Source organism: Maniola hyperantus, chromosome 22 (assembly GCF_902806685.2).
Source record: "Maniola hyperantus chromosome 22, iAphHyp1.2, whole genome shotgun sequence".
NCBI lineage: Eukaryota > Metazoa > Arthropoda > Insecta > Lepidoptera > Nymphalidae > Maniola > Maniola hyperantus.
This window is the reverse complement of record NC_048557.2, coordinates 8,138,258-8,150,545: the sequence shown is the minus strand read 5'-3', so window position 1 is coordinate 8,150,545 and position 12,288 is coordinate 8,138,258. Positions and strand designations below refer to the sequence as shown.

At 35.7% G+C, this 12,288-nt stretch overlaps 1 protein-coding gene across 7 annotated transcripts; it reads right to left on the bottom strand.

Annotated features, from left to right (window-relative positions):
• Nucleotides 1-317: 317 nt before the first annotated feature.
• Nucleotides 318-10,681, bottom strand: Nf-YA (nuclear factor Y-box A). 7 transcript variants are annotated; one of them, XM_069506278.1, is made up of 11 exons: nt 10,557-10,681; nt 10,019-10,189; nt 9,636-9,659; nt 9,020-9,083; nt 7,915-8,040; nt 7,367-7,464; nt 6,328-6,510; nt 5,738-5,820; nt 5,105-5,216; nt 4,686-4,703; nt 318-3,498 (listed from the first exon to the last, which is right to left on the bottom strand). In XM_069506278.1, exons 2-11 carry the CDS (start codon nt 10,178-10,180, stop codon nt 3,427-3,429), a joined length of 942 nt encoding a protein of 313 aa, XP_069362379.1. In that variant the 5' UTR covers nt 10,181-10,189; nt 10,557-10,681; the 3' UTR covers nt 318-3,426. The 7 variants fall into 7 exon arrangements, with proteins under 7 accessions (XP_069362379.1, XP_034836511.1, XP_069362380.1 ...); XM_034980620.2 differs by having other exon boundaries at nt 9,639-9,659; XM_069506279.1 differs by lacking the exon at nt 10,557-10,681 and adding an exon at nt 10,284-10,529.
• Between the last annotated feature and the right edge of the window lie 1,607 nt (nt 10,682-12,288).

Below are 12,288 nucleotides of genomic sequence, written 5' to 3'. Positions count from 1 at the left end.
ATGATCAATTTGTTTTTATTAATCTTATTTTTCAGTTGTGCGCATGTTGTGCGCTAGGAATAACAGAATTGATATAGTACGCGACCGGTCGAGATGGCAATCGAGGTATGAGGCGGGGGGACGCCCCGCACACCAGTACAGCTCCCGCGCTAAATCGGTGCGGGATAGAGCGGGTGTGCGAGGCGTCCGCCCCGATTGCCATCTCGACCTATCGCGTACTATACCTTCTTATTGTCATTTTTTCAAATCTTTCAGAGTACCTACTGAAAACTTATTCAATGAGTAGGATTTGGTTAAGAAAATAAAAGAAAATAATTTTGTGCAATATGTATATTTTGTACTTTGCAATAAAAAATGTCAATACAGAATCTTAATTATAGAAAAATATTTACATTATTTTACATCAAACAACCCGATACAAAATACCTACCAAATCATAATAATTTAACAAAAATAAAGTTTAAAGGTATATCCACACTGCAGTTACTTTGTGTAGGTAGGTACATCAACGATTCCAAGTTTCAAAAAATATTTTCCCGCAGAAATTACTCTATTTTTGTTAATAAATTGAAAAATATTTGTCGTTTACGCCTTGTGACGTCATTAAATGCTTTCCGTACAGCGTGACGTTAGTAATTAATTCTGTAAAAAAAAAAAAAAAGATTTTTTAAAATTATTCTCTTTAATATTATGAATTCTAGCCCCATAAACTACCGCCATACAAAAATCACATTCTTTCAATACTGCAGTCCAAAACTGGTACAGGAAAATCTTTAAAAGCTTAACACAAAAAGCAACAGTGTGGATGCACCATTACAAACAATAATTACAATATCAGTCAAATAATCGCCGTTAATTAATTACTGTGAGAGTCATTATATATTATTTATATTAATTTTTATTTACAAATTAGATATGATCTTTAATACATACATACATAGTTGATGCCTTAACACTACTTTAAAAAACCGTCCAAGTGCGAGTCAGGCTCGCGCATTGAGGGTTCCGTACTACAGTCGTATTTTTTCCACATTTTGCACGATAATTCAAAAACTATGAAGCATAAAAATAAATAAAAATATGTTTTAGAATGCACAGGTGAAGGCCTTTCATATGATACCCCACTTAATATAGTTACTTACTTCGAAAATTGAAAATACTAATTATTAGTTCATGACCACAATTTTTTTTTTGTGTGATCTAACCCTAAATTCACGGTTTTCAGATTTTTCCCCAAATGTCAGCTATGAGATCTACCTACCTGCCAAATTTCATGATTCTAGGTCAACGGGAAGTACCCTGTAGGTTTCTTGACAGACAAACAGACAGACAAACAGACAGACAAAGTGATCCTATAAGGGTTCCGTTTTTCCTTTTGAGGTACGGAACCCTAAAAAAACCGCACCGATTTGAGAACCTCCTCCTTCTTGGAAGTTGGCTAAGAACAATCAAAATAATAATATAACCAGCCAGTATGATTGGAAAATTATTAAAGTAACAATTATTAATTTCAAATTAACTAATAGTAACTCGTTTTAAGTTGCCAAATGTAAAAAATAGTGTAGTCAGTAACCAAAACATTATTCAACATTACAAACTCAAGAAGTAGCTTGATTAAAAATCATTCAGGTATTGAGTTAATAAGCGAAAATACTTATTAAGGTAAAACAATAACGAGAATCAAACCTGGTACCTGCAGGTATTTGACACAGTTATTACATACACTAGCTGTGCTATAACAGTCTATGAAGAGCTGACGAACAAAACAGTGTAACTATACTTCTGATCAAAATGCTTTTTTAATCTGGTTATATTTGGCCCACTGAATACTCACTTTCAAGCTCAACTCATTTTCAAGCAAAACTGCCTAAAACTGTGCTAAAATTGAGTCCAAAGTTCGCGATTTCGATCACTGAATACTTTGAACTCATTTCAAAACAGCCTTACACTGCTCTAAGAGTCCAAAATTCGTGATTTCGATCACTGAATACTTTGAACTTATTTCAAAACAGCCTTACACTGCTCTAAGAGTCCAAAATTCGTGATTTCGATCACTGAATACTTTGAACTAATTTCAAAACAGCCTTACACTGCTCTAAGAGTCCAAAATTCGTGATTTCGATCACTGAATACTTTGAACTCATTTCAAAACAGCCTTACACTGCTCTAAGAGTCTAAAATTCGTGATTTCGATCACTGAATACTTTTAACTCATTTAAAAACAGCCTTACACTGCTCTAAGAGTCCAAAATTCGTGATTTCGATCACTGAATACTTTGAACTCATTTCAAAACAGCCTTACACTGCTCTAAGAGTCCAAAATTCGTGATTTCGATCACTGAATACTTTGAACTCATTTCAAAACAGCCTTACACTGCTCTAAGAGTCCAAAATTTGTGATTTCGATCACTGAATACAAGCTCATTTTCAAACAAAATAAGTCCAAAGTTTGATCACCGAATACTTTGAACTCATTTTAAAACAGCCTTACACTGCGCTAAAATTGAGTCCAAAATACAGTACAGTCCGGTACAGTCAAAGTAAAGTTTCCACAGCTTTCATTAATTGTTTTTTGCTCTTTCTATAAAATTTTATTCCGTGTAACATTAAAAAAAAAAGAAAATTAGCCATGTCAAATGACTAATATTCCCATTTCCTCTCCAACTAAGCGTCAAGCTTGTGTAGTAGGAGTAGATACGACAATACTGCAACGGCCGGGGTTTGAACCGTCGACCTTTCGGTTTTCAGTCCATTCCTTTACCCCTTGAGCTATTAAGGTTCTTAAAAAATTACGCCATTTATTCGTCATATCATATTATTATCCCTCGCCACTTATATTCTGGATCTACGTCACCCTATACTCGTAGTATGCTTCTTATTTCTAAAAAGTCATTTTAGAGTTATCACCAAAAAACATGGAAATTTAGAAAGATCAATGTTTTCTACGTAGGGCCAAACTAAAAACCTTGGTCCATAAAGCTTCTTTTTTTAGAAAGATATTCTTTAGCATATTCAATATTTATGTTTCAGTTTTAGGCTTTGGTACAAAATAAATAAATAAATAAGTTTTTGAAAGTCTAAAATTTCTTGGCACTGAAAAACTACTTTTGCAGTAAACCACTTTTTAGAAATAGGATGGCAGTATGGGTAGTGCCAGAAATCTTGAAACTACCCTATAGTCTATTTTAGAGTGCAGTTAGGAACAAAGCTTGCGCACATTTTCTGCGCCCCGTCACCCCCTTTTGCGCAATCCAAACTTTCGCAACATACGTTTACCTTTCCAATATACGTGACTCGTACACTATTTTAACCACCACACACAGTTTAGTTTTTCACAACTTTTCACTGATTCTTCACAAAATATCTGCTCCTTCACTAGATATTGGCGATTCAGATGATTCACTGGTGTCTATAGTGCACGATCTGCTATGTGGAAGCCAGCGGTTGTGGTGCGAGCCTCCGCCAAGTGTTTGAGTTCTCTTGCGACTCTTCTCCGTCCTGAAATATTGACATAATATTTTATTCAAATGATGATATTAACTGATTTATTACCATTTCCTTTGGTCATAATTAATAAAATTATTCCGAGCCCAAATGGCCTAAAAACAGATTACCTAAAAAATATTTTTCTACTTTGAAATTAGAATTGTGAAATAGTTATTTATGCAACTGTTGTATAAAGAGGTGCATTAAACACGAAAGTCGGTTTATAATGTATGTATATTTAAATAGTATGACTTGAGTGTTTTAATACCTAATTATCAACAGTTGCATACAAAACTTTATCTACACCCATAATATTATGAAGCCCGGACAGATAGTATTTATTATGAATCCTCTATAAAAGATTCTGAAACAGTTAGGTTATTGCCAACATTAAAACACCCAATATCTTAATAACCATTAAAGCATCCAAACGAGTGTTATAATGTTGTACTGAATTTCATTATAACACTCTTGTGAAAAAGAGACAGCGCTATACTGCTGGCATGCTGGCTGGATTTAAAGCATGGGTGTAGATAAATAACTTTTTCAACACACTTGCTCATAAAGTGGCTCTTATTTCACCGCAATTAGGCACATAATGACCCCTATAATCAAACTTACTTTTTCATTGCTATTATTCACAAGTGAGTTATAGAGTTTTATTTTATTTTATTGGTTAAGTTGCTTTGTTCTTAAACAAGTTCAATGACACCTATAATCAAACTGTGACTTTTTCATTGCTATTATTCACAAGTGAGTTATAGTTTTATTTTATTTTATTGGTTGAGTTGCTTTGTTCTTAAAAAAGTTTCGATACAAAAAAATCGTGTTCAATAGTACAAATAAATTTTTAGTATGATTTATTCACAAGTGTGTTGATAAACGTCGTATGATACACGTGTGTATTGATGATTACCGTCCTCGGCTATCTTAAGTCTCAATGGCGCCTCAGCGGTAATCACCAACATTACACACTTGTACCATAATGTACTATTATTTTGAGCTTTATATTGTACCTAAGCACAATTCAGAATTAGTTCACTAACAGCTTAGGTACAAAAAAAAGGATACAAGATATTAGTGTTGAATTAATCCAAAGTTTGTATGGGACAAAACTATCAAATTAGAAAATATCTACATAAATAATTCGAAGGATCCTTGTAATACTATTACATACATACTTTTAAAAAAATACGCACCGGACCGAGAACATCCTCCTTTTTTGGAAGTCAGTAAAAAAGAAAATAGTACATTATTCAATATATATTTGATTATTTATAGATATTAATTTCTCTTAAAACCATCGAAACTGTCCATATAATTTTTCATCACATACAGGTCTTCAATTTTATCAAAAACAAGACGATGCCAGCGACTTCGTCCGCGTGGATTTACATTTTTCAAAATCCCGCGGGAACTCTTTGATTTTCCGGGATAAAAAGTAGTCTATGTCACTCTCCAGGTCTTTATCTATGCCCATGCGAAAAATCACGTCAATCCGTTGCACCGTTGCGACGTAATTGAAGGACAAACCAACAAACCATCAAACTAACAAAGAAACACACTTCCGCATTTATAATTAGGGTAAAGGGTAAAGAGAAGAGAAAATATTTGGTACCTGAATAATGGTGATGGAGACAGTTTCTGGTTTGATGTCCTCCATCAACTTCTGAGTGGAGTTGCTTTCAATGTTTTCCATGTGTTCCATATGTTCCATACGCTCCATGTTTCTAGAAAAAAGAAACCGGTCAAGTGGATGGACTACCAAATTTCAAATTCCTATTTTATCCAAGCATTTAATTTTCAAAATCCTTTCTTAGCGGATGGCATAATAGCTATCTGCATGCCAAACAGCCCAATCCGTCCAGTATTTTGAGCTGTTCATTGATAGATCAGTGTCAGTCAGTCACCTTTTTCTTTTTTATGTAAAGGATTATTTGAATGAGAAGAAAGCTTGGGAATGAGTTGCTTAACAGCTTTGTGTTAGTTCTAAGTGATTTTGTAAAGTGGTGATAATAAAAAGAATACCCGGCTGAGTTTGTTATGGGCTCTTCTCAGACCTGGGCGCGTTTGGAACCCTCGTAGCTTTAGTTTTAAGTATTACTTATCACCACTATATCATATCACCTTACAAATAAAAATTTATGACAATCAGGAAGCGTAAAATTTTACCAATTCTGAATAAATAATTTGAGTTTGAGTTTTGAGTTTATATAGGTATTTAGAAATGATATGGATAAATCATACACACTTTCTACTTCCAGCATTAAACCTTCCGCCTTCACCCCTGATCCTGTTCATTGCGTGTCTATGCCTTGACTCATGAAGATATTTCTGAAAGAAAAAAAAAGAAAAATAGAATGTATTTTTTTTTATTGTATAGACTAGGGTGGTTGTGGATGCCAGACTTTGACATCCGCGGATGCGGATGCGGATTACCAGAAGTTCACATCCGCGGACGCGGATGCGACTATCCGTAACACCCCTGTTGGGTACCATTGTGCACTTTTTGATTGGTCAGTTAGCGAACGAAGATATCAACTAGCAAAAACGCGCCACTCTGGCCCCACCGTAGACTGAGTAAAAAATCTAGACAAAGGAACGTTTGCTTTCTCATTCACACTAAAAAGAAAGCACAGATAAAGTTACTAATGGTATAAACAGAGAAGCAGCTAACCTATTTTTTATCCCTTATCGTGTAACCGATTTTTTTCAAGGAACTTACAAGGAACAAGGACTTTAGTTGCAAAACAAACTGAGAATTCGTGGCGTCATTGTATTTCTCATTAGCTGGTTTCTCGTTACCCACTTTTGTGCAGGTCGTAACTTGTTGATACGTACAGGTCTTTCTTTGGGTATTTTCCCCAGTTCATGCAACTTGGCGCGGGCGGCACGTCTCTTGAGGATCCTCTTGTATTGCCTGGCATTGACGTACAACAGCGGTTCCTCGTCAGAGCCCGCGGCTGAGGACGTGGCGCCTTCTGAGGACGTGGCGGCGGCCGTGGCACCGCTGTTGTTCACCATCTGGCAATTCAATTCATATTTGGAAATTAATTTCATGATCAACCCATTGCCGGCTCACGACAGAGCACGGGTCTCCTCTTAGAGTGAGAAGGGTTTCAGCCATAGTCTACCACGCTGGCCACGCGGATTGGTAGATTTCACACACCTTTGAGAACATTATGGAGATCTCTCAGGCATGCAGGTTTGCTCGCGATGTTTTCCTTCACCGTTAAAGCAAGTGACATTTAATTAATTTACTATTTTAAATTAATTTACTATTCGATAATTTATTTAAAATTTGGAAATAAATTTAGAATCTTAAAATTATGAATCCAGTTCATTGTTTTTTTTTTCTTCAAATTAATAGACTAGCGCTTGTGACTGCATTAAGACCTGCTGAAAAGTGATGATGCAGCCTAAGATGAAGCGCGCTTGCCTAGAAGATGCCTATACTCACTCTAGACTTAAAACCCATATTAAAATTGAAGGGGAAAACTGATGCTGAAAGGGCATTCCTCTTACCTACTTTTTATTAATTACAGTAGAAGTCCCGCAAATTGCTAATGCGCATGGCAATCATTTTATTGACATCAGCACTAGACTGAATAGAATAGAATAGAATGTTTTTTTATTGATGTAAACTTTTTAAAAGTGCTTATGAATAGTCAGGTAGTTTTAATTTACCACTGGTTCGGAATGCCGTTCCTACCGAGAAGAACCAGCAAGAAACTCGGCAGTTGCTCTTTTTACTCTGAAGTTTCGAGCTGATGGTATACTTTTATTTTGGCTGACGTCAGGATGACGTCATTTCGATGTTAATGAGACATGGTTAAAGCGCGATAGCAATTTGACTTGTACACCGAAGATGAATAATTACCATAACAATGTTGGGTTGGTTGACAATTTGCTGCGGCTGCACCGCACTGCCCACTCCCGCCACTTGCACCAGGTTGCCATTTATGTTTATCAGAGTTCCTGCAATATAAAAGTGTTCATATCACTACCTACCTACCTATGTATGAAGTCGGGCGAACATAATAAAAGAAATTAGAAATCAAAGCGTGAAGCTCCACCGACTTCAACATACACACACGTGTAGAAACAAAAGTTATTTTTTACTTTGTAGTGGTTTTGGAAGTCGGTTTTTTTAATATTTTATTTTATCCAATCCAAACGTGCTGTAGTTACCAGGGGGAGTTGCGCAGGGTGAGGAGCGCGCGAAAAATAGACAAAATTCTATTCTACTTGTTTACTTGCACAATAAATTTAAACTTGCAACTTATTACTAAATTCATTGTTTACATGCATTATGTGTCACTTAAAATTAAGTTAACTACTTAACAAGTAAATTAGGCTTAAAGATAATTATCGGACATTCCACCTGAGTGAAGAAAAGGAGAGTCAGCTAGTGTGTCAATACCATACCAGGCTGATGAATAATTTGGTGTTGATCAATCTGTGGCTGCGGTGCACTGGCAGTGGGCTGATAGATGTACGTCTGTCCATCCGGTGTTTGCACCAGCTGCATAGGCTGTATGCTGCTACTAGCTCCTGAACATAAATACAGTTTTATATGAAAGATAATGGAAGTGAAAATAATATCACTACCATCTATTATAAATGCGAAAGTGTGTTTGTTTGTTGATTTGTTGGTTTGTTCTTCAATCACGTCGCAACGGAGTAACAGATCGACGTGATTTTGCATGGGTATACTTTAAGACTTGGAGAGTGACATAGGCTACTTTTTATCACGGAAAATCAAAGTTCCCAAGGGATCTTTAAAAACTTAAATATACGCGTACGAAGTCGCGGGCATTAGCTAGTGTTAAGATAAATTTTGAAGCCACCTCCCTGGCGCAATGGTAAGCACTGTGGTGTTATTAGTGGAAGGTACCAGGTTCAATTCCTGGTAGGCGTTTGGAGTTTAACAATTTTTGCATTTCTGGTCAGGTCTGTTACCACCCTACCGGAAAAGCCGTGCCGCCAAGTGATTTAGCGTTCCGGTACGATGCCGTGTAGGAGCCAAAGGGGTTGTATGTAGTAAAATTGTTTTTTTTGTCGCTCTGTGTACTATATTTTTATGTACTCAGAATTTTGTCTTCTTTCATTTGATACCTTACTAGATATATGATAGCAAAAACATTTCAGAGACCCCACTTCTTTGGATGTAACATCTGTCGTACTGATTTTGTTTGTATAAATTGTAGCCTATGTCACCCGGACCATAATAACTAAAATCTATTGACACCTCATTGAATGAATGAATGAATGAATGTTTTATTAAAAAAATGCAGGTACAATAAATAGGTTGGAACAACGTCTGTTGAGCCTTATACATTTTACCATTGTAACATGGTGTTTGAATATTACCTTAAATTAAAAACATGAAATTGAGCAAAGATTAAAATATAAGTTTTTTCCAAAAATTTTCATTCATCCAAATCACACTGAAAATCACACAATGAAACACACATAGATACAAACATACATGCACAGACTGCTATAAAATATGGTAAATATGGTAGTTTACCTTGAAGGCTGGACAGTGGCAGGACTTGTAACTGCTGTATTTGTTGACCACCAGCTGTCGCCACCTACAGATCATTTTTACTTTAGAACAAGCAATTGATATGTCAAAAATTACTCAAGACTACATCTACAGATCATAATCACTATTAAACTATTAGAACAAATAGTTCATAAGTGGAAAATTACTTAATATTTCCTCATTTTTCACTTATTACCTGACTAGCTGATGCCCGCGACTTCGTCCGCGTGGATTTAGGTGTTTGAAAATCCTGTGGGAACTCTTTGATTACCTGGGATAACAAGTAGCCTATGTCACTCTCCAAGTCTTTAACTATACCCAATCAAAAAAATCAAGTCAATCCATTGCTCCATTGCGACGTGATTGAAGGACAAACCAACAAACAAACACACTTTCACATTTATAATATGGGTACTGATTACTAAAGTAATTATGACCTGTAGGCTAAAGCCTACACTACAGATATGATTACTATCAGAACAAGTAATTTATGAGTAAAAAATTGCAAAGTAAAAAAGTAATAAAAATAAACCCTTTTAAAATCAAAAAACTAATGAAAAAACAAAATAATGCTAAGCAATATAAAAAGTGATACTACGACCTGGATTTGTGGTGTTCCAATCTGATAGCATGAAAAAATAAAAGTAAGGAGAGAGACAAAATATAATCGTTATAAATTAACTTGTAGTCAGTTCTTCCTGTTTTGGTCTGGATAACATGTTAAGGTGTATGGCTGTGATGTAAAAATAGGGTGGAAAAGTCAAACAACTCCTCACAACACTCCCTGCTATAATAAAAGTGGTATTATTTATTATTTATCATTAATCATCTATTTAGTCCTTTCTTATCTTATCCTTTCTTAGTGGATGTCTACAACATAATAGCTTTCTGTATGCCAAATTTCAGCCTAATCCGTCCAGTAGTTTGAGCTATGCGCTGATGGATCAGTCAGCTTTTCCTTTTATATATTTGGATATATACCTGTATAGTAGGCCCAGTGGACGGAATAGCATGGATCACAATTTGCTGTCCATTAGGACCTTGGATCATATGTGGACCATTGTTCATCTGCAAAACCTGCAACTGCTGCCCGTTAATGGTCATTACCTGACCACCATCAGTCTGGATTTGAGTATGCTCCATGGCTGTTTACTGTAAGTAATGAAAGATTATTTTTTCAACTTTTAAATTCTAGAGTACTCTAAAGCTGCAACTCAGCCAACATTTTTTATATAAACAAACCTACCTATATAAAAATTGTTCTATATTTAAAAGCTTATTACAAAAATTGAAGTATGTATTGTATGTGGCACGGAAAATCTTGGAAAATTTTATCAGAAAATTAAGTCATACGTCATGCGCCCTAGGCCAACGATGCGAACGTATGACAAAATGGCTGCTTTTCATGTAATTCCATCCGACATCGAGAAAACTTTACACTGAAACCTGAAACTTTTAATAAATACAAGCACCGGCTCAGCCATCGCAAAGTAGTAATCGTCAAATAAAGTGAACTTACATTGGATATTTCTCACTGGTTTTCCAATGATTGGTTGACAAAGGATAGACCAATGGACGAAGTCAATGATCACAGGAACGCAGTAGATTGGTTCGACATGTCACCACTCCTAAGGAAGCGCGCCTTATGCTCACAGACCAATAACATATAGGATACAGACCACCAACTCCATAGACGATGTTTGTTTCAGTAGTAAGGGGAAGTGGGAGGCAAGGAATTTATATAACAAATTGTCATTGTTGTAGTGATCGTCTGTCTCACATTTTATTGGTTTTTACTATGAGAATCCACAGGACCATCTCTTTCTAACTTTATATAATATATAGCAATTATATGCCCGGATTGTCGTAAATTAGGGATGGCGTGACAGCAGGAAAACCGTAACTTTTTAGTGATGTCCTTTTTACAGATTTTAACGGTTTTGCTATTAATTACCGATTTTCAGTATTTATCGGTAATCCTACTAATAATTTATTAAGGAATTTAGTTTTTCAAAAAAAAATCAATCAAATTTATCAAAATATAAAAACTTTATTTAGAATAGACAATAACCATGTTCCAGTTGTAGTTGACGATAAGTGTTCATCTGTATTCTTAAGCTGTGGGCCACATCTCTGCTGAAGACTTGCGCAGCAAGTTTCACCTGTAATGCATAGTTATTTTTTTATAGATAATTATGTTAATAAACTAAATTTGATAATGCAATTTAGATTTAAAGTAGACACTGGGTTTAAAATATAATTAAAGAATTTAACTGAGTAGTTTGGAAATTCATTAGGATTCAAATTTTTGTTCAAAAAATTATCTTTTATGCTCATAATTATACTATCCTAAACCTAATTATCCTAATCCTAATGTTAATATTATAAACTAGCCGATGCCCGCGACTTCGTACGCGTGGATTTAGGTTTTTAAGAATCCTGTGGAAACTCTTCAATTTTCCGGGATAAAAAGTGTATGTCCCTCCCCAGGATGCAAGCTATCTCTGTACCAAATTTCGTCAAAATCGGTTGAACGGTTGAGCCGTGAAAAGCTATCAGACAGACAGACAGACACACTTTCACATTTATAATATTAGTATGGATGTGAAAGTGTGGATGTTTGGATGTTTGTTACTCAATCACACAAAAACAGCTGAACGGATTTGGATGAAATTTGGAATGGAGATAGATTATACCCTGAATTAACATATAGGCCCGCTTTTTATCCCGGAAAATCAAAGAGTTCCCGCGGGATTTTGAAAAATGAAAATCCACGCAGTCGCTGGCATCACCTAGTATGCTCATAATTATCTTCGACACTATTGGGCGCCGACCCTGGTTATTGGTTCTTCTTGTTTTTATGGTGTCTATGTGATCACGTGATGAGATTTTTGTAAGCTGAAACTTAAAATTGACCAACAACAGGGTCTACAACCCATAGTTTCAGAGACAGTGCTTTCAAAAACGTGATAACATAGACACCACGAAAACAAGAAGTTTTAGTACCAATAACTAAGGTCTGCGCACCATAGTTTTATTGGATTTTTTCCATGGCAAGGACATTATCACAAAGCTATTGTTACAAAACAAATGTTCAGTTACTTGCCTTCAACTTATATCAATTTGGTTTCACATGCTTGTCTGTTAATTTGGTAGACCATCCAACACCTGCCACACCATCAACAGCAAACAGCTTCTCGATGTAGTCCCACTGAGCACGCCGACTCCCGATGAGCAAGTCCTTCTTCTGA